The 26,798-nt window shown below is 36.2% G+C and overlaps 1 protein-coding gene across 1 annotated transcript in view; it reads right to left on the bottom strand.

Annotated features, from left to right (window-relative positions):
- The window catches only part of LOC149216394 (uncharacterized), a 60,000-nt gene extending 36,638 nt beyond the window's left edge, over positions 1 to 23,362 (bottom strand). The window contains exons 1-2 of the mRNA XM_089389936.1: positions 22,908 to 23,362; positions 21,302 to 22,529 (exon numbers count right to left, since the gene is read on the bottom strand). Coding sequence (XP_089246062.1) covers positions 21,302 to 22,529; positions 22,908 to 23,362 — 1,683 coding nt within the window. The remainder of the gene's footprint in view (positions 1 to 21,301; positions 22,530 to 22,907) is intronic.
- Positions 23,363 to 26,798: the final 3,436 nt, after the last annotated feature.

The raw sequence follows: 26,798 nt of genomic DNA, 5'->3' as shown, positions 1-26,798 counted from the left end.
CTCCATAGGTATGAGCCTTAATTCTGGACTACAATAGGTTTGAGGTTTGGTTTAATGGTTCTAAGCCTTAATCCAAGGCTGCAACACAGATCTAAGCCTCAAACAATAATATTGTTCCGTCCTTTCACAAGAGGCTTGTTAATTCTCCAACCTGCAATCTAGTGAACCCTTAGACACCCTTCTGCGGTATCTCTGTCATCAATCCGCATTTTTGTCCCCTTTTCCAAAGCTTCCACAAGCGTATAACCCTTGTTATATGGTTCAAAATATGTGAACTCAATTCTGTTTCACTTGTAGGATCTTCACCGAAAAATCTTGACAAAAACATAGGTCTAACCTCTTATATATATACCTATTTGTCCTCACAACAAACAACCACGTCCACATGCAAGTCGACATGAGTTATGGAGGTAAGGTCGGATCAATAACTAAAATTAATTTCCTTATCTTTAAAAATTCATATCTCTTCGAATATTTGGATTTTCGGGGCATGTGATAACTCATTAGAAATCTAAAAATATGCTCTAAAATATTTCATAGGTATCATGTTCAGATGCTACCTCTAAAGAGTGAGAAATATGTTTTTATGTGGTTGGTTAATAGAGGGTGCAGAAAAAATAAAGCACAGTGGAAATTCTTCATGGATGGGCTTCATGTCATCAAGGGAATCTTTCATCATTAGGATCATCAAGTGTGGTCATCAAGGTGAGGTAAGGACATGTCCTTCATCAAGTATAGTCATCAATGTGATCATCTTGTCTTCAGCAAGTGTGGTAATCTTCTGGCATCTTCAAGAATATTTTTCATCCAGACATTGCTATATCAATGATCAACTATTGAAATCAATGACAACCTAGATTAACAAGAACAAAGGACTTCTAATCATTTTTAACATGGATTTCATAGATGTGATAACGAGTGACTAGGTTCCATAAACAACTTATTTTGACTTCTTCAAGATAGGAACTTTGTTCGGGTTTAATAGATTGTAACCACTAAAAAAATGAAGACTAGTTGAGATAACTAACGATGAACTTTTGAAACACACTTTGAACAGCTTTGGACTCTTGAGATTCTGAGCCATTTGGTCCATATTGACTGAAATCCAGAACTTTGATCTTTCATGTACTAGGTCATAAACACTTCTTTAAGACTTCGATTTTACCACGGAAACTTGTCACAAAAATGAATTTGGTATTTAAACCTTCCAAAGGAGCTCAGACCAACGGTCACACTTCAAAAATTAGAATTTTGTTCTCCATTCCATAATCTTAATTAATACATAGGTAACTCAGACTTATATCCTAAACATGATTAGATTTCTTTCACACTGGATTAAGCCAACGAAATGCATTTGTGTCGAGACTGCACTAGACAAATATGTTACTCAACAATGTTTTGAGACAATGAAAATCGTCCACATAGATGAAAAGAGATCATAGAAAATTTGAATGTCCAATTTATCATAGAGATGAGGTTCAAACGTTATACAAACTCATTTCATTAAGCTCATATGGATGGATGACTTCACAGAAATATAACAATACACGGATTTGATAGAGAGAGATCATATGTTGAGGGATGATCCTTCAGTTGATTCTTCGATCTTCCTTAGCTCTGAATTCATGTTGAAATTTGAATGGATGATCAAATTTTTGAGCATGATAATTACTTGTGACTGATTATATATATGTTCTTCATTTATCATTTTCTTCATTTATAAAGCCATCAAGAAATTATACAGGTACAATCCAAAAAAAGACAAGAGAACAAAAATTAGGCTAGAGGCTAGGGCAAACCCCATATGGGGAAAAACCAACATCTTTGTCAATAAGAGAAACTTGAGTCATGAACGAACTAATCATTAGACCAACTATCTAAGTGCCAAGTCAACCATCCATTAATAGCTCTAACTCTGCCACACTTCTATCATCAAAATCTTCAATAAGTTGTATCACAAGATGCCACATCCACAGAGATAGACTGCTAGAGATAGCTCAATAATCACAGTAGAAATATTGCATCAAAATATCTTGCATTCCTTAGAGATAACATTTCCTCAAGTATATTTCATTCACTGCTCAGGTAGATTTCATTTTATTGCTTTAGATAGCTTGCATTTACTAAAATAACATTTCCTAAGGTAGCTTGTATCCATGGAAGTATATTGCCTCAAATAGTTCATATAGTCATATAAGAGTATGCCTCAAATACTTGATTTATTCTTCGACATGAGACCAATGAATCGCTTTCCAAGTGATGGAGTATATATGCCAATATATATTTGTTCTTTCATGCGAAGGAACATGTCCTTTGGGTAGGTCAACTTGTCTTTTGTAGGGATGACTTGGCAAATTGGAGTGACAAATGACCCTGTGAAAAATTCAATTTTTTCTTCTCTTGCAAGGGTCACGAAGAACATGCCCTTTTACATTTTCTTTTGAACAAAACAAAACATGAAGAACATGCTAGAAAATAATAATATTTTTTCCTTATTTTATTTTTACATAAAATACATATTGATATATGTACAATGAAAGTTATGAAGATCGATCCTAGTTACAATTTCAACACAAATAACCATAAAACATAGGAGTTTTTCAACCATCATGTTCATGAGTTTTTGTGAGACAAATTATGTCTTTACCTTCTCCAATGGCCCCTAACCCAATTCCCCTCCTCCAAGGGTAACCTCGACAATTCTAACAAACTAAACTTAGGTAAACCTGGGTAGGATTTGATTGCTATGTGGTTTGGCCCACAAGACTCAAACTTGAGCCTTCACCCCTTTTCATCCATGTTTATCTTGTTGTTTTCCTTCCTATTATAGAATTAATTGTTTTTCCTTACTTCCATCTTGCTACCCTGCTTTTCCATGTGGCCCAAAAACTGCAATAACAACATTACCTTTGTACAACCATTCCTGTTTTCCTTTGTTTCTTGCGGATGTAATTTTATCCACTTCTTCCCTTCTCTCATCTTGTTGTTTGTTGGTTAAATCTTCATCTCGAAAAAAGAATGAGCCCTTCAAGAGTTTCTTTTTTCTTAAGAGATGGTATTTTTCTTGCGCCCTTGCCATTATGACTTTTCTGGGTTGAGACCTCTCTTCACATATCTTTCCCACCCTCCTTTCTTGGAAAATTTTCCCTTTCCAATGTGGTTTTTCTTTCAAAAAGTCCTTTGTCATAATTAAGAGTGCTTTCATTTTTCCCATAGTCTCTTATTCTTTTGATAATAAAGTTTGTTTCCCTACATCTTCTTTCTTTATGTTCTCTTTCTAGTGTTCTATTAGCACTTACATCTACTTCTTCCTCCATACTTATGTAATCATTAGCGTCCTGAGCTCTAGCTTTTATTTCTTTTGGAATACATTCCCTCTTGTTCTTTTTTGCCTTCATTCCCGAAAGGATTATTTGCTGAGATATTTTCTTATCTAACTGGGTTGCTTTAGAAATTATCACATCCCTATTTGTTGCTATTGGTTCTTCATGATTTTCCATGTTGACTTGATGTTTTGTCATTCTTGTTTTGATGTCTCCAGAGTCTCTTGTAACATTGTCGCTTGTTCTTTTAAAATTCTATTACCTTCCCTTGAACATCTATTTGCAAGTGTGATCTCTGAAATTTTGTGGTCCCATTCATGTTCTTTGGCTTCCAAAATTTCCAACCATGTCATGGAATTCATTAGTTCCCAGACATAGAGATCACATGACCAAATAAGAGGTGTAGATGTGGGACTGTAAATGGTTGACTCTTCTTTATTTTTGTTGCTCTTATCTATTTTCTTTCTTTGGAATTGTTTTCTTCTTATTTATTCTCATTGAAAGCGAGCAATCCTACATCTTAAAATACCCCGACATTGGTTTGCATTTACCATAATGTACTTTCTTGTTTTATCTTCTAAGGCAATCTTGACTTGACCAAAATTATTTGTTTCCACAAAACCTGAGGTTTCCTTACCATTTTTAACATTTATTGTTGATTTGATTTCCATTTTAAATAATATAGTAGAGAAATGGATCACCTACCTCATAGTTACACAACCCTTGTCTTTTTGGTCCCCTCTATTCACTTGAAAAAATACATCTATTATCTTAGGTGTTTTTGACAATGATGGGAATATTGTGCATTTAGAAACATTTATATTTTGGGACTAAACAAATATTATTAGTTAAATTGGAACAAATCATCCTTCAATGGTCAACATGTGGCCTTATTTGTCATAAATGGAAGTTAGAATTTCCTTCAAATACAAAGAAATCTTTTTATTCCAATATTGTTCTTTTTTCTTCAAAAATTGATTTTAGCCATGTTGAAAACCATAATGAATGTTTGATTTGTATGGTCCAAAATAGTGCTCATTACACACGTGGGAAGCATTGTACAATCAATTAATCATATGTTTCCAACATGGATAGAAATTTCAAATATTTGAGTAAAACTAGCAAATTATTCATCTTAACTTCAATTTTGTAAAGGTAGTGAGAGGTTTCCTCATGGGTTTTCTAGATCCCTTTTGGTGTTTAATGGAATTAAGAGTATGTTTGTTTGCACATGGATTTTTAAGAATCTCAATAATTTTTTATAAATCCAATATTGTGACAGAAATACTCTAATTGTTGTTGAATCTGAAGAAGTGTGCATTCCTAAGATTGTGATGGAAAATGCAAATTGTAGTTGAATATGACAAAAGCAAATTTACCAATTTAAAGAGAAATCTGACCTCAAAATGAGAAATCTAACTTTGAAATTTCATACTTTTGCGTAAAAAAAATGAAAAAAGACACCTAAATCGAAATGTGATACTAATTGTATTACCTTTTTTTAAGTGTTTAAATTCCAACATTTTTCAACTATGGCATTAAAAACCAAATATGATCATTATTAATTTTTTCAAAATAATGCTTAAATTATAGAGTGGTTTTATATGAATTTTTTTTAACAAGGTTAAAACTATAAATGTTTAGAATATTAGTCTAAGACAACTTGTACCATAGCAATCACAAATTAAAATTCACCCATCAAATTGAAACAACATAAAATCAATAGCGTCATTTCTATGTGGCATTAAAATTGCAACATTTTTTAACTATGGACTAAAAAATCACCACTAATATAAACAAAATCATAAAAATGTCATTTTCTTAAAAAGAAGACTATATATATAATTTCAAAATAGATTAAAAATTAAAAAATTAAAATAATATTTTAAAACATTTTTTTAAAAACTCCCCCTACAAATTTTAAAAATTGAATTGAAAAAAATAAATTATTATATTATTATATGTTTGTTAGGTTATGTGAGTCTTGATATAACTACCACGTTTAACCTGTGGCTTAAATCCAGAGGCATCTAAGTTATCAAAATCACCTGGGGATCGCACCAAGCCTGGGCCACACCAACCCATAGCGTGACTGAATTTTTTTCCCGTCGAATTTTGAACCAGTGGCCTTTTCACCATGGAGTGTCTTAACAAAGCACCTTGTCACCGTCTATTCTACACCTTGTGGGATATATATATATATATATATATAAAGAAATTATATCTCCCCATGGAGAGTGTAATTGAGCAGGCTCTCCTCTCCTGCCCTAACATTATGAAAGCTCACATATGTATGTGCCACAAAATGTAGGCTACTTGGTGCACTACATGCTTGCGGGTCACCTCGACGATTCAAGTTGGATTCATGCCTAAATTAAATCGTGAGTCGATGCAATGGGTTGAAATTGTGGTGCAAAAACAAATTTTATGGCGAAAGGTGGAAACTTTCCACACTCCTTCGGGCATCATTTAACATATAGGCTTCTAGGGCACATTCACTGAATCCTTCTAGGAGATGGAAATTATGGGAATTCCTTACCTGGAGTTCGATGATACTCCATGTCATTATTAGTACAACTCAAGGTAGTCATTAAAGAAATTTTGAGGTCTAAAATGGGTCTCCTAAGAATATTATAAAATGATAGTGGAAATAATAAAATAATAACTTATTACATTATCAAGTTTTAGAGGGAAAAAAGAAAAACTATTTTTTCAACTCGTATTTTTTAATTATCTCCCTATAATTTTACTCAAATTTTGAGCGGGAGCACTCATTGGATGTGGAATTTAATTCCTCATCCAAGGAGTACCCATGTTGCGTACTTTTGATGCACCCCAAGGAAAATTTTAAGGATGGAAATTTATCTTAAAGTTTAGAAACCTTGGTGAATCTTACAAGTCCCTAATATGCAGACTGTAAAAGGTTCGGTGATATTTTTTAAAGACATCCAAATTTCTAATGACTTTGTATAATCAATATAAAATTTTGTCGATTTTTGGGATAACATAATAAAATTTGGGTGAATCACTTTTAGAAAAAAAATTAGTGAATCTTAATTTTGGAAAAACCATGGAAAATTAGCCCATCTGTGAATATTAGCCCCTAAAGTTTTCCTTGATGGACCCTTCTACACGAAAAATGAGAAATACATGAAAAAGCATGATTGCTACATGAAAAATGAGAAATACATGAAAAAAGTAGGAATAATGTTTTTTTCATGTATTTCTCATTTTTCGTGTAGCAGGATCCATCGAAAGTATGCAACATAGATACACCTTGGATGAGAAATTAAATTTTGCATCCAATGAGTGCTCCCACTCAAAATTCAGTAAAATTGTAGGGAGATAAGTTGAAAATAAGAGTTGAAAAAGTATTTTTATTTTTTTTATTTTTTAATCTTTCTACTTTTTTACTCCAAAAATGGTGAATCATCCTCCGTGGTTGACATCATCATATTCAATCTTATTGGTTCTTATAAAGTTGATTTTGGTTGTACGTTATTGTTTTGAGGCACATTTTTTACCTCAAAATTTCTATAATGGCTCTCGTCTTGCATATATTGGCTAGCACGTACTCTATCCTAGCAAAGGGGATCATGTTTAATTCGCAAATAGTGAGCATACCACGACATTCACATAGATACAACAATATTATGTTGAGTTTTTTGGGCACTATCTCTCTCTTTACCTGTGATTTCCCTTTGAATTACCTAAGTGTCTACAGTGTCAGCCTGGTTGTAGGTATCTCAACACTTAGGGTAAGCATTCTCACAATCAATATTTGTTACTTTCGCATCTTTGTGCATAATTTCAGGTTAAGTTGTGGATTCTCTAGGTTTTGTATTTGCTTCTCTTTCTTGAATTTACTAGTCTGTGTTTGCCTTCTCGTCCCCATTTCCTCTTTGTGAATCTCCCTCTGATACCTTCTCCTTTCCTCTTTAATTTTATTCTCCCTCCCATCTCGCATGTGTTTTTTGGCTCATACTTTCTCTCACTTCCTCTTGATCTCACTATTACTATCACCTTTAGGCACCTTATGCTCACTCCACTTAGGTTTAGGGTCATTTTCCCCTCCCTCTCACTCATACCACCTCTTTGTCATCTCCTTGTTGCCCCTTTACCTTGGACAATCATGTTGGGAGGAAGGATTGTTGCTTCCTAACAGGGGAGAGGTAGGGGTTACTCCTCTGCTTTTCGGTTGCCAATCATATTTCTACCACCACTTCATTTCCTGCTCAAGCATAAGCTAAGTAATCCATGGCATGTTATGAGGACCTTATCTTCGAACTGGTCCACCAAGAAATTAAGTGAATTGAAGTAGAAGTATTTGGAATCATGATTGTTGTTAGATGAAAACCCGCAAGTATTATTCAACAATTGCATCGCCAGAGATAAGTATCCATGAGAAGCGGTTAGTCCATGTCGCGAAACACACTGGGAGCATTGGTTTATCCAATGTCCAATAATCTTCCCCCCAATGCAAGCCAAGTGTGTATCGAACTTGTGACCTATGGTCTGATAACACTTGTTGGGAATCATGAATATCGTTAGACAAAAACTTGCAGGTATTAGTCAACAATCACATCGCTAGAGATGAGGATCCATGAGAGGCGATTAGTCCATGTCGCGAAACACACGGGGAGTGTTGGTTTATCCAATGTCCAACAAGAAGTTCACCATGAGAGGTGTTGCACTCCAGACTATCATGTCAATGCTGAGAGCAGAGATTGTATTCCAAACACAAGAACCTCCACCCACTTGAGCTTCTCAAGATACATGCAGACTATCAACATCTATTAGCACACTAAGGTTCTCAGGGGTTGCATTGTCATTGCCAATAACAATTCTCAGCAACAAAATCATATCAGAATAGCAAAATTGGAGGAGAAACCAAATGGAATCAATCATAAGCTTATATTCTCATCAAGAAATCTACCAACAATTCTCTCCCCCTTGCTAGGAAGGATTCTTAGCAATCTCCCAAACTAAATAACTCAACTTAGTAGTCCTCATGCATTTCTAGTTTTTTATTATTATAGTTTTTATGAAGTTTCTTATTTAGTTAGGCCATGTCATGCTAGAATGTGACCATATTAGTCTATGTATGAATCTTTTTGTTTATCAAACACTATAATTAGAAGAGGTTGTTGTAACCTCAAGACTATGAATGTAAATTTCTACTTTGGTTTCTCACTAGGTAGACCAGATGCTGACAATTTTTTGACTATGTAACTTGTTGATGTGATGATATCAAGTGCCTTAAAATAATAATAATAAAGAAATTAAAAAAAAAAAAAAACAACAACCTACATCCAAAGAGTTGTAGTGATGTCACCATCGGCTCTCCCCCTTCTCTCTCACCTCCACTATGTGTACCTTTTTTGAAAAAAAAAGTTTTTATTATTTTTTAAATAAAAATTATTTATTATTATTTATCTATATTTTACCCTTTTTCTTAAGTTTCTTAGAATTCTTTATTTATTTTTTTGAATTTTTTTCAAGGTTTTTTTCCCTTTTATTTATTTGTATTTAATGGAAAGGTATTTTTGTCCATTCTTTTCTAAATTGATTTTATCTCTTTTAAAACATAGAATTATCTATATTTTTTTTCTTAATTTAATTATTTTTTAATATAGCCCATAGGAGTTTGGATTGACATTGAATGGGTGTACTATTAAGCACTCCTTGCGACAGTTCATTGGTAAAACCCAAAAAAAAATTAAACTAATTCAATTAATTAGATTTAAAGTTGATTTTATGGTTTTTATTTTCAAGTTTACGAAGGCCATAATGGCAATTAATTTGTAATTTTATCCCAAAAAAAATTAAAGCAAAATTTTGAAAAACACTTGAACAATCAACATTTGAAAACAAATAACAATCTTAAAAAAATACTTAAAAGCCATTTAAACAAAAAAACAAACTTGTGAAACTTGTAAAAACCAATGTTTGAACTAAAATGTTGATACTTCATAGAAAAAAATAAAATGTCAAAAAATTTCCCCTCCCAAAAAGGGGTGCTACCAATAGCGCCACTTTTCAAAACAAGCGTAAAAGTTTGGTAGCGCCACTATTCAAAACAAGCGTAAAAGTTACCACTGAATGTGACCTCCAAAAAAACAAGAACTCATCATGTTCTTGTTAAGCTAGTAACTTTGTTGAAAGTGGGTATTCTCTAAAGGAAACAAGCTAGAAACTGCTAGAAATTTGAAGAGAGCCAGAGAGAACGAGATTTTACACACTAAAATTCACACACTGCAATGTTATTCATTGCAACAGTTACATATATATAGGACATAAGAGACTAACTTTGATACATCTAGATCATGACTACAACTCATTAAATAAAAATCAACAACTTCTAGACTAACACCTAAGGACACAATGAAAACTACACATGACATGGAAACATTACTTCCAACACCCTCCCTTAATGCTTACAAGGAAAACATTGAAAACACATATTACGACAACAATATGATATTTGTCTAACTGGCCTTCATCAATGCTCACATCCACTCTGGAATCTCGCAAACATCGTTCTTTCTTCACCACCGCATCTTCGAGTTGTCACTTGACCTCCAATTAAAACATCACTGCCTCTAACCATCGTTGATGAACTTTGTACAATTGACGCTTTTTGACTACCCCGAAGAATAGCCTAGATAATGAATATCTCTATGAATATGATTTCATCCTAATAGTATGCATCAAAATACATACTTCTAGTTATATAAGTAAGCTATCTATGTACTGAGCTTATCCAGCAGTGCATCATACAATTGACATTTTTGACATATGCACTTACATACATATGAAGAAAATCCGTAACTAATGTTTTTGAAGCACCGAAGAATGACAAGACACATTAGCATATAACAGACTCAACATAACTAAGTCAATAATATGTTCTCTCGGCACCGAAGAACGTCGAGAACTATTAACTTGAAAGATGTTTTTATGTTCATTATTTGGTCTTTCAATTTTAGAAATAAAATCATAATATCTTTTCACACCAATTTTCTAAACATGACCATAAAAAAAATTTCTAATTGCCAAAAAAACATACTGCAATCGTGACATATCTGTGGCTATAACATATTTGACACCATGGATAGTGAGGAACGTTGTGTGGATGCCAAGCTGGTTATGTTTGCAATTTGTATCTACCTTCCTCCTCATGGACATGCAGCGAAAGGTTTGACTTTGTAAAACACAGGCACCTCCCATTTTGTCAAAGTCGATGAGCGTATTCATGCACCATTTCCAATTTCCTCACTTGCATCTCTCGTCCTTGGTACTTGTGGAGGATCTTCTAATGCAGTTTTCAAAACCTCTGTATGACAAGATAGTATAAGCAACTGTTCCACCTAGTGAGGCTTATGTTAAATTCTGACAATAATGGCCTCAACATTCTCTACGTCCACAAACATCCTCCTCTCATGATCGCGTGCTTGTATTGACTATCCCATTCAATATTGTTGGGTAAAGATAGATCTGGAATCCAATGAAAAAAGATCTCAGAAATTGCAAGCTCAACTATGTTAAGCTCCCTCTCCCAACAGCCGTCGATTTCTGGAAACCAACTGCAGTAATTTCTAGAAACCAACTGCAGTTATTTCCTTAAATTACGGAAATCAACTGTAGTTAAATTAATTTCTTGTTGGGAGATCCTGGAGTGGTCCATTACTCCCTCTGCAGTTCTCTACCATGATTTGTGGAACACTTGACACATAGCCAATAGAAGCTTGATGGAAGCTTGGCTATAAATACTTCTATTTGGTCCCCAAGCTCACTAACTCAATCCCCTTCAGTTTTACACCATCAAGTTTTTTACGATTCTTTTAAGTATTTATTTTGCATTAAAGAATCGTTATTTAGTTATCATTTGGCATCAGAGCTATTTTTATATGTGCCTTGGTGTTTATAGACATGCTCTATTATGCTAATGTTATATTTTGAGAATTTTTTGAATCAAGGCATTTATTTGGAAATATGTCTAATTTTTGCTCAATTTTTATGTTTATAATATTTATTTAATTATATGCATTTTGGATAATTGTTGTGCAAAATTTATTAACTATGGTCGTATTTAATTTGCATGAATTGATTATTTCTGTTTTTAAATTAAAACATGCTATTTTGGATGAGTATACGAGACCCATCGTTGAAAGTTATGCATGAATACTATAGTTTTATTTATGCAAATTATCATTAAATAATGTCTAGTGATCCATATAATTTTAATTGATTAGAGAATAGCCACAACATCTCTAATTAAATAATATTATATATTATGATTGATTAGGATCACATAAAGAATATTTAGACATTAATTGTAATTAATTATACTAAATAAAATAAATTTTATCCCACGGGAATTTTTATTATATTTATATAATTAATTAGGATAAAATATTCATAACTTACCCATAGGAATTATGAATTAATAGTTTTATCATAAAGTTCAAACCTAAGATAGAATTTATATCAAATTATAAACATAATATACCCTTTAGAATTATGAATTAAGTGAATAATTTGATAAATTCTATCATAAAGAATAATTGAATCTGCTTGAATTGAAAATTTAGTTCACAGACAATTTTTATGTCATTAGATTCAATTCTAAGCTTGATTTACATTGGTAAAGCATGAAATTTTATTTAGGCCTCAAATTTAACGTAAGCATGTGATCTTTAATTTTATGCAGTTGTACAACCTGCAAATTTCTCTGAAATTCATTCTGATATCCCTAAACTTAAGGGAGATAACTATAAGGTCTGGAAGGAGAGAGTTCTCCTTCATTTGGGGTGGATGGACATAGACTATGCTATTAGGAAAGATGAACCACTGGCACTCACTAATACCAGCACTGCAGCAGACATCACGCTTTATGAACGATGGGAACGATCTAATCGCCTAAGCATGATGTTCATTAAGACTAAAATTTCAGCTGGTATTCGTGGTTCCGTTGATCAGCATGAAAAGGTCTGAGACTTGCTGAAAGCCATTGATGATCAATTCGTCACTTCAGATAAGGCACTAGCAAGCACCCTAATCATGAAGTTCTCATCTCTAAGGCTCACCAGTGTGAAAGGTGTGCACGAGCACATCATGTAAATGATGGACACTATGACTCAATTGAAGAAACTCGAGGTTGAAATATCGGAGTCCTTCCTGGTGCACTACATCCTGAACACACTTCCGCACCAATACGGACCCTTCAAAATCTCATACAACACACATAAGGATAAATGGTCAATTAATGAACTCGTGACCATGTGTGTTCAAGAGGAACGGAGACTGGTGATGGAACTGGGAGAAAGTGCAATGCTGGCAACGCGTGGAAAGGGCAAAGCTCAAGCCAATCAGAAAGGGAAAGGTAAAGTACCTCCCCAAGCTGATATTAAGAAGGATTCCAAGTGTTTCTTCTGTAAAAAGAAGGGACACATGAAGAAGGAATGCGCCAAATTCCAGAAATGGCTTGTGGACAAAGGTAATCCAATCTCATTTGTTTGTTATGAATCTAATATGGTTAATGTCAATATTAACACCTGGTGGATTGATTCTGGATCAACAATTCACATTTCGAATTCCTTGCAGGGTTTGCAAAACCTAAGGAAGCCAGTGGGAAGTGAGCAAAGCATCTTATTAGGAAACAATATGGGCTCACATGTGGAAGCTATAGGAACATGCTATTTAACTTTAAGTAGTGGCTTTGTTTTAGAATTAGAAAAGACCTTTTATGTTCCAAGTTTTTCTAGAAACTTGATTTCAGTTTCAAGGCTTGTACCTTTTGGATACTCCTTTAACTTTTCAGAGACATCCTTCAGTTTATTTTATAAATCTGATTGTGTTGGGAATTGTATTTTGTCTAATGATCTTTACTGCATTAATTTACAAAACAATGTCACTTATGTTTCAATGCATGCTCACATTGGCACTAAAAGGTGTGTTATTAATGAAGATTCCTCTAAATTATGGCACCGGATACTAGGTCATATCTCCATAGAAAGAATTAAAAGACTAGTACATGAAGGGGTACTTAATACTCTAGATTTTACTGATTTTGAGACTTGTGTGGACTGCATAAAAGGAAAGCAGACCAACAAGTCAAAGAAAAGTGCCAATAGGAGTTTGGAGATATTAGAGATCATACATACCGATATATGTAGTCCAGACATGGACTCACATGGTTAGAGATACTTCATCTCTTTAATAGATGATTACTCATGATATATATATCTCTACATGATTCATAAAAAGAACGAAGCATTATATGCCTTTAAGATCTTTAAGGCTGAAGTAGAGAAACAATGCGGCAAGCAAATTAAGATCGTGAGATCAGATAAAGGTGGAGAATATTATGGTAGATACACAGAAGATGGACAAGCACCTAGGCCATTTGAAAAATTTCTTCAAGAGCATGGGATTGTTGCCCAATACACCATGCCTAGTTCACCCGACCAGAATGGTGTAGCAGAAAGAAGAAACCGAACATTATTGTACATGGTGCGAAGTATGCTTAGCAGCGCCAATCTTCCTAAATCCTTGTGGACTGAAACACTTAAGACGGCAGTGTATATATTAAACCGAGTTCCAATCAATGTTGTTCCTAAAATGCCATTTGAATTATACAAAGGTTGGAAACCGAGTTTGTGACATATGCGCGTTTAGGGATGCCCGTCTGAAGCGAGAATTTATAATCCACAAGAGAAGAAGTTGGACCTAAGGACCATTAGTGGGTATTTCATTGGATATGCTGAAAGGTCTAAAGGTTACAGATTTTATTGTCCATCTCACAGTACTAGGATTGTGGAATCAAGAAATGCAAAGTTTCTTGAAAATGACTTGATCAGTGGAAGCGCTCAAACCAGGAACATAGTTTTTGAGAAGGATCATTCAGAATCTCAACCTTCCACCTCAAGTGATAGATTGGTTATTGTTCACAGCACCTCTCAAGTACAAACTGGTGTTGAACAACCAATTGTTGAAGTTCCACAAGCTGCTGATGACATTCCAGTAGATTAGGTAGTTCAAGAGTTGCCAAGAACTTTTGAACAATGAGTTGAACCACATATTTCTCAGGAAGATGATGGTACAACATTAAGAAGATCTACTAGACCAAAGAGATCAACAATTCCTGATGATTATGTTGTGTATCTGCAAGAATCTGACTACAACATTGGAGCCGAAAATGATCCCGAGTCTTTTTCACAAGCCATGAGTTGCAAAGAATCAAAATTATGGTACGATGCCATGAAGGAAGAGATGAATTCTATAAAGAGTAACGAAGTCTGGGATCTTGTTGAGTTTCCTAATGGTGCAAAAGCCATTGGATGTAAATGGGTCTTTAAGACAAAGAAAGACTCATTGGGCAACATTGAGAGATACAAGGCAAGACTTGTTGCTAAGGGATTCACTTAGAAAGAAGGAATCGACTACACGGAGACTTTCTCTCCTGTATCTAAGAAAGATTCCTTGCACGTTATTATGGCATTAGTAGCTCATTTTGACTTGGAGTTACAACAAATGGATGTGAAAACGACATTTCTCAATGGAGATCTAGAGGAGGAGGTTTACATGAAACAACCTGAAGGATTCCCCTCTAGTGATGGTGAGAAATTGGTTTGCAAGCTCAAGAAATCCTTATACGGTTTAAAACAAGAATCTCGCTAATGGTATTTGAAATTCCATAATGTAATTTCTTCTTTTGGTTTTGTAGAAAACATTATGGATCAATGTATATACCTGAAAATCAGTGGGAGTAAAATCTGTTTTCTTGTTTTATATGTGGATGCCATTTTGCTAGCAACCAATGATAAGGGTTTGTTGCATGAGGTGAAACAATTCCTCTCTAAAAATTTTGATATGAAGGATATGTGTGAGGCATCTTATGTCATTGGCATTAAGATCCATAGAGGCAGATTTCGAGGCATCTTGGGTCTGTCTCAGGAAACCTATATTAATAAAATTTTAGAGATATTTTGGATGAAGGATTGTTCACCAAGTGTAGCTCCCATTTTGAAGGGTGATAGGTTCAATTTGAACCAATGCCCGAAGAACGACTTTGAAAGGGAACAAATGAAAAACATTCCATATGCTTCTGCTGTCAGAAGTGTAATGTATGCTCAAGTCTGCACAAGACCTGACATTGCATTTATTGTGGGAATGTTGGGACGATATCAGAGTGATCCAGGTTTAGACCACTTGAGAGTTGCAAATAAAGTAATGAGGTACCTTCAAGGAACCAAAAACTACATGTATAAAACTATGGAAGCCGAGTTTGTCTCCTGTTTTGAGGCTACTTTACATGGTGTATGGCTTAAGAGTTTCATTTCTGGGCTTAGAATTATGGATTCTATCTCTAAGCCATTGAGAATGTATTGCGACAATTCAACTGTTGTTTTTATGGCTAAAAACAACAAAAGTGGGAGTCGAAATAAACACATCGACATTAAGTATTTAGCTATAAGAGAACATGTTAAAGAAAAGAAAGTGGTCATTGAGCACGTCAGCACTGAGTTGATGATCATTGATCCTTTGACTAAGGGCATGTCATCGTTTAAATTCAAGGATCATGTAATGAATATGGGACTTGATTCCATTATGTAGTTTTTCATTGTATGGACAATGTTATTTTAATGAAATTCTTAATTATTGTGATGCTTTTCTCATATTTATGTGCACCTTAATTTGATTTGAGAAAAATCATCTATGTACAACCAAGAATAAACATAGGGTTTATTCATTAAGAAATTATTGCCACATAAATTTTAATAGAAATAAATACATAGTAATACATGGAAGATAATACTCATCATTAGAGGACTTATCACCATGATTCATGTATCTATTACTTAATACAGATTATCAATGGGTTTTAAGATGAGACATTAAGATTGGAAGTATGGACCAAGTGGGAGAATGTTAAGCTCCCTCTCCCAACGACCACCGATTTCTAGAAACCAACTGCAGTAATTTCTGGAAACCAACTGCAGTTATTTCCTTAAATTACAGAAATCAACTGGAGTTAAATTAATTTCTTGTTGGGAGCTGCTGGAGTGGTCCATTACTCCCTCTGTAGTTCTCTACCATGATTTGTGGAACACTTGACACATAGCCAACAAAATCATGATGGAAGCTTGGCTATAAATACTTTTGTTTGGTCCCCAAGCTCACTAACTCAATCCCCTTCAGTTTCACACCATCAAGTTTTTACGATTCTTTTAAGTATTTATTCCGTATTAAAGAATCATTATTTAGTTATCAAACTCAACACGCCATTCATCGCTGGTCATTCACGATATGTAGAGGCATCCTCTTCTCGCAGTAAACCAGGGACGTTAGCTTTATGTAGCAGAACTCTTCAACAAGTTGATCCAATCAAACACACCACATGAGCACCAACATCCGTGTATCGTTTTGGATGAAGTTTCTTTGCATGAAATTGGCTACCCCTGCAGCTCAAAGCACACATATAACATATCTATGGATGAGGCTAGCAAAACAAAAAACCCAAGAATTCCAACCGACCTAGTGAAGAACTTCATGCACTCTGTCCCATGCCTAGTGGTCAGCTACACGCTGGCTAAAAGATATCTTAATACAAAATCAGTGAGCCCTTCTCCACTTTCACAAGATAAACCATAAATTGACGAGGACTGCATCAAAAGGCAATTCTAGATGCACAATGTTGAGAATGAAGCCACCCAATTCTCCGCAAAAGAGAAATGTCTCGATCTTGTGTTATTTGATGTCCAGAAACCCACACAATACACCCAAAAAAAAAGAAAATTGACACAAAGAACACAAGAAATAGAATGAAAATTTGACACAAAACACACAAGAAATAGAATGCAGTAATCTACTCTTACTATCTACACACTAGTCTTATGGATCAATTTTACGATCTTTCTTTCTTCCTGAACCCTCTTGTAAGAGAGTCAAGGTCATATATGCTCTAATACCATGTTAGAATTTGAAGAGTACCAGTGGGAGCGAGATTTTACACAATACAAATCACACGTTGTAATGTTATTCAGTGGGAGCAAGATTTTACACAATACAAATCACACATTGTAATGTTATTCATTACAACAGTTACATATACATATATATATATATATATATATATATATATATATATAGAGAGAGAGAGAGAGAGAGAGAGAGAGAGAGAGAACATAGAACATAAGACACTGACTTCAATGCATCTAGATCATGACTCCAACTCATTACATAAGAATCAAAATCTTTTACAGTGATGCCTAGGGACTCACAATGACAACTACACATGACATGGAAACATTACTTCTAACAAACACATTTAAACATTAAAATATATAAGCAACTTTAAGTGTTTATACATTATTGTAACAAATCATAATTTCTTGTGTTATATTACGAGAATGCATATTTTTTCCTTATCACTCTATCACTATATTTTCTTTGGAACTCATTATCATGCAATACTTTCCAATGCCTATAACATTGTGATTTGTCTTATATGTTTTGAGCCTCGTTAATGTGACCCTCCTTCATGTATCTCTACTTGAAATGATTGGTTTTAATATTCAACCTAATAAAAATTTGGCATTTGTTTTTCGTGTTGATCTTGACTTTCCTTAGTGATTCATAATGTAATGTGTTGAAATATGTTATTTCTATTACATGGATTGAAGTGTTTTAAAATTTCAAGTTTTTGCCTAATATCTTATATACTTTCTTTGAATCATATCTTATAGACTTTTTTTCGGTTGCAATACTAAAGCAATCTCTAAACACCAACTATTTTCAATTTTACTGAAACAATTGAGAGTTACGATTGTAATTGCTTACAAGTTCTATCCTTAGTTACAAAGAAATACAAGGAAAAACATTTTTGTTGATTATGGTAGATCAAATACTAGGATAGTTGTGATGGATTTTAATGTGTAGAACTAAAATCATAAACCCAGTAATGGATGGTTTAATTAGAATTTCCCCTTATGGGGTTTCTCTTGTAAACCCCATTGTCTTTATGTGTGATTGTATTGTAGTGCATATTAAAATTCAACATCACTCAATGACACCTCCTTATGATAATTTGGATTTCATTCTATTGTAAGTCTCTGCTTTGAATTTGGACATTTTACCAAATATAAAAAGGAATCCAATACGATATTGAAGGAAAATATATCCAATACAAAGTTACAGTTGTGTTGGATCATTTATAATTAGGTGATGAAGGCTACATAGGTTGGAGCTTCCTTCCATTCTAACTTGTGATGTTATTGAATGAGTTTTCTTTTATTAAGTGAAAGTTAATGTTGATGTCATCATATTTATCCATAGCAAGTGCCTTCCTTTCCATATTGAAGATTCAACAAGTGCCATTAGATTTATTGGATAGAAAAATTGATATTCAACTATCATTACTATCGTGGGAATTAATGACGATGATTGATTCTATCATTATTGTAAAAAATAATTCATATTGCATGGAAATGGAAATTGAAATTTAAGGATGATTACTAAAAGGATTTGAAATTGATTGGAATTGATATTAGACCATGATGATTTTTTTTTTTAAGGGAAAAGATGTTGGTGTTTTGGAGTTGAATAGAAATTGTGACAATGCTTTAAGACTGGTCAACATTATTGAATTAGTGGTATTTGTTCAATAAGTTTGTATTAATGGATCATGACGAAAGATAGCATTTTTTTCAAATGCTCTTGGTCATGCAAGGCATGGATTGTTTTTGTTTGTTATTTTTGTGAAGAATATGGGGACAATTATTCACTATTGCCATAAACTATTATTGGTGGTGACTTTTCATGTCACTATATCTCCTTTATTTTTGGTGATGGGGCCTTTTTGACTATCAACAATAAGGTTATGGTGATGTTTTTTCATTTTTCACCAAATGCCCCTTTTTGTAGTTGTTGTTAATATTGTAATTTATTGAGAAGATAAATGAAGCTATATAGTATTCAAAATGTGATCTAAAATTTTATATGTGATAGTTCAAGCATTGAAGCACCATAAGTTATTTATTGGGGAATATTTAATTAGGAACTACGTAATGGAAATTTATGTGAACATTTTTTTTTGGGACAATAACGGTTATATTGAAATGGGTTGTAAACCAGCTACCGCATGCTTTACAATTCTGAAGAGACCATTACAGAGAACAGGGGAATATAAGAAATTACAGATCGAATCCGATAGAGATGCTGGTCAAATCGAGATTCTGAACTGAAGAAATAAGCTGCTTCGCCAAATTGATGGTTGTAGATGAGACAGCGCCTCATGCAGAGTCCTCAAGCGGATCATGAGCTAACTATAAATCAAACTTCGCTTCAGATGGGCTGCCTGCGAATCTGTGAAGTGCCATTCCAGCAGACATCCTTGGCACAGAACTGAATGACCGCAGAATGAAGGGAAGGCTTCAACAACTGGAATTGCCAACGCAGAGTTTGGGAGAAGTCACCAATGCTGTTTCCCAGGGAAGACCGACTCTGAGATTTCTGTTCCAAACCGTCAGAAGAGAGAGACATAGGTAAAGCGAGACTGAGCTTGGATACGCCCTTTAGGAATCGTTAAATTCGCTAGGGAAACAGAGACAAATCAGTTAACAGAAAACAAGCTCGGAATCTGGATTCAGTTTTGGATTGTCGGATTACAAAATTGATTGAACAGAGAGCCCCTATTTCAAATAGGAAGGGAGGATCGAGCTGGAAATTTAAGGGATTGAGCAAGATGATTCGGATGAGTTTATTACCAGGGATCTTCGAGAGCAGAGGACACCAAGGTTGGCCTCATTATCGGCTAGGGAGTTGAGGTTCCTTAAGATATGATAGAAGGAAATTTTGTTAAATTTGGGGAGCAGAAGTCTGATTTTCCTAATGATGGGGGCTAGCTGAACCTGGTGAGAGTTCTTAGGACGAAGCATGGCCTGGATGATGAGTCTTGAGTCTCCGAAGACTGAGAGAGAAAGGATATTTCTTTTGATCGCCTGTGTCAGCCCTTGCCACAATGCCAGAGCCTCTGCTCTGTTGTTAGTTTCAATTCCTAGACCCCAATGGAATCTCAGTTCCGGAAAGCCTCCAGGGCTCAATATAACTCCCCCACTGCCAGCAACCCCAGGGTTTCCTTTAGAAGCCCCATCGAAGAATAAACAATGATCTTCCAAGGCCGATCTCCACTTGATAAACTCTTGTTCTTCCAGCCTAATCTCCCAACTGGAATGAGCGGGGATAGATTGAGGGGGCCTTTCCTTTAGCTTTGGAACTAATTCTTTGAACCAATTCTCTTCTTCTATGAGCAGTCTTGTTTCGTTCCTTGATGAAGTGTTGGCTTCCAGAGCCTCTCCCAACAAAGCTTTTATTTTAGAGATAACTCTTATTGTAGTGCAACTTTCTTCTCGAAAAATTCTGTTGTTTCTTTCCAACCATAATTTCCAACAAATAAACTTGGGGATCCACATCCAGCTGGTTTTGAGAAGACTTTTATTTTTAAGACAGAAGGGAGATAAGTTGGCCCAAGTTCCGAACAAGGCAGGAATGTTGTCTGGGAGAGCAAGGATAGTGGGCTCTAACAGTAGCACCCCCCTCCAGACTTCTTGAGCAAAGGGGCATAGCAGCAACAGGTGATTGGTAGTTTCTTCATCAGACCTACAAAGGGGACATCTGGAAGGTCCTTCCATCCCTCTTCTTCTCAAATTATCTCTGGTGAGGATGCTTTGATGTGCCACAATCCAACAGAAGAAGTCTATTTTTGGGAGAGCTGGAAAGTCCCATATAAATTTCCATTGGGCCGGATTTGGAGGAACATGAGGAGTAGCCATAATTCTTTTATAACCTTCAGCAACAGTATATTGGCCAGATATGGACCCCCAGCCTCTTTTGTCTTTAGCAGTGGCTTTTGAAGGAGATTTTCCTTGGAGCATATCTAGAAGTAAAGAGGCTTCCCCTTGCAACATTATGGGGACCTCCCCCAGATTCCACCCATCCCAGGTTCTGTCAGGAGCTTCTTTCCAGTTCGAAATGTCCCACAATGTGTGCAGATTACGAGACTGAAGCCAATCTTTGATGTTTGCAAGACCATTCACATGCTTCATTGGCTGGTCTCCCAAGATCGAATCATCCCAGATATTGATTTTCCTTCCATTGCCAGGGATCCAATATAGGTATTGGCTGAATTGCTCCCTTGCAGCATTGCAGAGATTGAATATTGGTGAACCTTTTAGAGTTATTGGGGGCTTATCCAGGCATCTCAATCGCTGCCCATGGAAGTATTTCTTCCAAATGACTCTTTTACTCCAGCTAGTATTTCCAGAGACTAAATTCCAAAGGATCTTGGATCCCAAAGCAAGATTTTGAGCAGCCAAATTGCGCATCTGGAGGCCTCCTTCCTGAAATGGACTCTTGAGGATTTCCCAGCTCACTAAATGGATTCTTCTATCATTGTTATTCCCACCTTCCCACAGAAATCTTCTCAACAGGTTATCTAACTTACTAAGAAAGGTTTTTGGGGCAAGGAGGATTGAGTTTTGGAAAAGAGGCATGCTTATTAGGACCGATTTCATGAGGATGACTTTCCCTGCATTGTTCAACCATGAGGCACCCCAGGCTTGGATTCTATTCTTTATTTTGTCAAGCAACGGTAGCCAGTGAGCAACTTTAGGCTTAGTTTTGAAGATTGGTATCCCGAGATATTTAAATGACTCCCAATTTCGGATTCCTTCCATTTCTAAAAGTCTTGCTATGTCAGACAGTTCTTTAGTCGAGCAATTCCAGCCATAGATAGAGAATTTTCTATAATTGATTTTGCTGCCCGAGATCAGCCTGTAAATGTCCAGTTCCCTCTTGAAATGTCTGGCAGAAATCAAGCTGGCTCCTCCAAGCAGCAGAGTGTCGTCAGCAAATTGGGCATGATTAATGTCTTTCACCTTGTGAGTAGTTTTGAGGCCAGGCAGTGTTTGAATTTGCTGATTATGATCTAGTTGGAAACTTAACACCGAGGCTTGGACAACATATAGGAGCGGAGACAATGGGCATCCCTGTCTCAGGCCCCTAGAAGCTTGGAAGAAATCAGTAGAACGGCCATTAACCAAGGGCGCAATCCAAGGCGAGGCAATACAGGCTTTCACCCAGTTGATGAAGTTTGTTGAAAAGCCTAGCTTCTTCATCACAGCAAACAGAAATTCATGTCTCACCCTGTCAAATGCGTTAGCCAAGTCGAGCTTAATCAACATGCCTTTCTCCTTTCTTTGGAAACTAGAGTGGACTGCTTCTTGGACCAGCACAATATTATCCAAAATCTTTCTGCCTTTTATGAAACCGCCTTGATTTTCAGGGATGATGTCTGGCAAGATGTTTTTCAGCCTGTTGGCTATTATTTTGGAGACCAACTTATAGCTGGAATTGCACAATGATATTGGCCTAAATCTACTAAAGTCAGATGCGCCTTTCTCTTTTGGGATCAGAGCTAGGAAGGCTGAGTTGATGCCACCACCTAACTTTACACAATTCTGGGATTTTCTGACCATCCTCAGTAGATCTTTTTTTATTATTGACCAGCAAGTCAAAAAGAACCTGACAGAGAACCCATCTGGCCCTGGGGCTTTATCAGGCTCCATGTTTTTCAGTGCCTCCTCAAGCTCTTCCATACTAATCGGAGCTGTCAGCATATCGTTATTCGATTCCTTGACACAATTGGGAATTAAATTGATCGGATAAGAGTGGGGATCAATATCTGGTTCTTCAGGAGCCGAATACAGGTCTTGGAAGAAGGAGTATGCAGCTCTCTTGATGCCTTCGAAATCCTTGATCATAGTATTTTGGTGCTGAATCTCTGAGACTGATTTGAAGTTCTTTCGGGTTTCCACTTGCTTATGAAAAAAGTTGGTGTTCTTATCGCCGGATTTCAGCCAGAGCATCCTAGACTTCTGCCGCCAAAACTCTTCCTCCTCCCTGCTTGATCTATGAACCTCTTTTTGGAGCTCGACTTCTTTTAGTAGCATACTTTGAGAAACCGTATTTTGCTCCATTTCTAGTTGATGGGCAGCAAACCTATTTGTATTTTCTTTTCTTTTGGATGAGGGGGATTGCAGTCTTTTAGCCCAGTCTTTTAGATTTCTTTTTAGAATCCTGATTTTCTCTTCCCACACAAAGAAAGGAGAACCTTGGACGGGCCTATTCCAAGAGTCGGAGACCACATCTTGAAAGCCTTCTTGCTGGATCCACAAAGGGCTGAACCGAAAAGGGATGGGGCCAAGATTGCAGTCAAGGGAAAGCTCGAGAAGAATTGGCTTATGATCAGAGGTGAGATTTGGGAGAATTTTAGAGGATGCCATAAGACCGCTGGTTAGGAAGGAAGAATGGACAAGAAATCTGTCCAGGTGGGCAACAATATGATTGGGGCCTGTTCTTTTATTGGACCAAGTAAATTTTCCTGAAGAAGGTTTAATATCCTCCAGGTCCCAGCCCAGCATGATGTCTTCAACCCATTCTCTGGCAGGATCCCTAACAATGGAACCTCATTTTTTCTCATCAATATCAAGGGTGACATTAAGGTCACCTGAAATTATGATATTCTCGGGGTTTTGCTCTAAAAGAAATGAATGAAGCGAAATCCAGCAGATTTTTTTCTCACTTGACAAAACAGGAGCATAAACATTAAACATACTTACTTGCTGACCAGAATCCTTGTGGAGTAGCTGAGTGAAGAGCCAGTGAGGGCTGCTTTTTTCTTGAATAAAGTCATATATGGTGCTGTTCCAGAAGGTGGCTATTCCACCAGAGGCACCTCTTGCACTGACCGCTTTCCCATGGCCTTTGTTCCAAAAAATATTTACTAGATTGGAGGGAGGAAAGATCCTCCAGCTTTTTCTCCTGGATGAGGAGGATTTCAGGCGAGTATATTTTCACTAAATCCTTCAGGGCTTCCTCTTTCGACCTGCTGCCTAAACCTCTGCAGTTCCAGGAGACGTATTTCATTATTTACTTTTGAGGGGAGAGGAGGCTCCCATTGGAGCCTTGTTGCTTTTGCGTCCAGATCTGGTATTCATCATTGATTTGAGAGTTTTTTGGGATCCCTGGAGGACATCTTTGTAAGTTTCTTCCTCTCTCTGTTTCTTCTTGGATTTCCGCCCTCTAGTCGTCTTGATTGGAGTGGCCAACGAATTGTCAGATTTAGAATCTCTCTCTTCTGAATTGCCTTCAGAGTCTGAGGCTAGACTAATGTGTTCTTCATTGCCTTCATTTCCTCTCTGACGCTCCTCGGGTGTGGGAACTGTTGATTCTACTTCATTTGTTTTCTCTTGTTTCTCCATATTTCCGGTTTCTTCTTGGTTCTCCTTGTCATCCATCCTTTCTCCAGATGGAGATCCGTCTTTAGAGGCAGCAGCGGCTTTTGGGTTGATGTGAGGATTTCCCGATGGGGCGGTAGTTTTCTGTCCGGGAGGCTTTGGGATAGCCTTTCCCTTTCTGATTTCTTTCCATCCTTCTTCTTCAACTGTGTTCCCTGATGGGGCTTTTGGGCAGTTTCTCTGGAAGTGTCCATGCTCATGACAAGTTCGACATTTGAAAGGCAGCTGCTCGTAGTCCAACTTCTGGTAGTGCTGCCATTCTCCAACTTTGAGTTTAATCGCTTCTGGTAGCCCGGCTTCCAGATCGACTTCTACGCAGATTCTGGCACAAGTATATTGGCCCTTGTGATCAGCTTTGTCAATGAATCGACCCAGCCCATTACCGATCTTCTGTAGAGATTGATAGCTCCAACAGTGAAGAGGGAGATTGGGTAAACGAACCCAGACCGGCGCCTCCTTGGGGACATCAACGGATGGATCAAAATCAGGACTCCATTTATTGAGATACAGTCCCTGATTTCCCATAAAGTACGGCCCGTTTCTGAAAACCAAGTCGCGATCTTCCTTTGTGGTAAATTCAAAAATGAAATAGCCTCGCCCTACAGCATAACAAATCACATTATTTTCCAGCTGCGGTCTCCAGTTTCATTGTATCCAATCGTCCGTGGTCTTAGTGGACGGCCATCGGCCCATAAACTGCCCTACCAGGCCTCTGTCAGACAATGCTAGAGCGATTTTAATCGATTGCTCCTCTGGGAGAGCTATCTCTGGAATTTCGTCAAGCTTTTTAATGAATTTTGGCACTTCAACGTGCTGGTGCTTCTTCCCTTTCTGTGTTAACAGCGTTCTGAAGGCATCTGCGGTGGATAGAGGAGGGGTGGGAGCAGACTCCCCACCCCCGGGACCGCTCATGGCAGCGTCCAAGAACTTGTCGGCGGCAACCTACAGGCGTCTCTAGAACAGCAGCGCACGCTCAACTCGAGAGCTTCCATGTGAACATTTTAGGTAAAGATAAAACATAGAAAATTATGTGGACATTTTAGGTAAAGATAAAACATAGAGTTTTCTAGAAGAAATATATCACTAATCAAGTACGAAGAATTAGGTCTAAATGTTTTTAAAAAGGTGTATGTTTTGTCAAGTAACCAAAAAGATTAGAATATTCAATTGTATACACCATCATATATTTTGAGGACACTATGAGAAGACGTCTCCAAGGAATTAATTTTAGGATTGAAAATGCAATGAGGATTACATGCGGAGTTTCAAAGAAAGCATGTTTACAACTTGGAAGAAGATAAACAATGGAATATTGTGCACATAAATATTTTTCAAAGGGGTTGTACATTTATATGCACTACTTAGGACAATCATCTTGCATGAGGCCATCATAATCTTAAGCCGGTTTGGAAGGGTGTTATGGATGAAATAATTGACAACACTATAGTAGAGTCCAACTTTTCATGCTCAAACAAATATCGTGCATAAATCATTGTTTTATGGGGTATACTCATCTACACCAAATGGTTGGGCATTGGTGACCTACATGTGCATATAGATTCAAAAGGCATCATCGATTGGGTCAATGGACACTCACAATTTCAAACTCCACTACTCACAAATATCTTTTAGGCACATATACAGGGAGCAGAACCGGATCACAAACATTTTGTCAAAGAGAGGAATCACAAAGGAGTCGGGTGTGATCTATTTTGTTGCTTTTATCAAGGGTTTTTTGTCTAATGCAAAAATTATTAATATCATATAGGGGTTCTCTATAGACTCAATATTGTTTTTATTGTGTTTTTCTTATGGTTTTTGAAACAACTTTTTATGACGATAAATACTGAATAGTTTCCAAGTATGATAGATTAGTATATGTAATGTCATGTAAAGAAACATTGGTGGATAGTTATTTAGATACATCATAATGTTTTATCCAAGAGAAAATCTTAACATGGAAAATTAGGAGAATCTAGATGTTTTTTTGGTAACAGAGTCCGGCCTATAGTGAATCATGAAGACTTAGAAAGAACTATGTCCTTTGTAATCTTTTTTTTGACCCAAAAAACAAAACAAAACAAAACAAAAAACAAAAAACCCACCTTCCATAAAC

This window comes from Pinus tabuliformis, chromosome 1_1 (genome assembly GCF_031772625.1).
Source record: "Pinus tabuliformis cultivar Carrire ecotype Pingquan chromosome 1_1, CPIR1, whole genome shotgun sequence".
Lineage (NCBI taxonomy): Eukaryota > Viridiplantae > Streptophyta > Pinopsida > Pinales > Pinaceae > Pinus > Pinus tabuliformis.
Note: the sequence above shows the minus strand (reverse complement) of the source record. Positions and strands in the feature narration are given on the sequence as shown.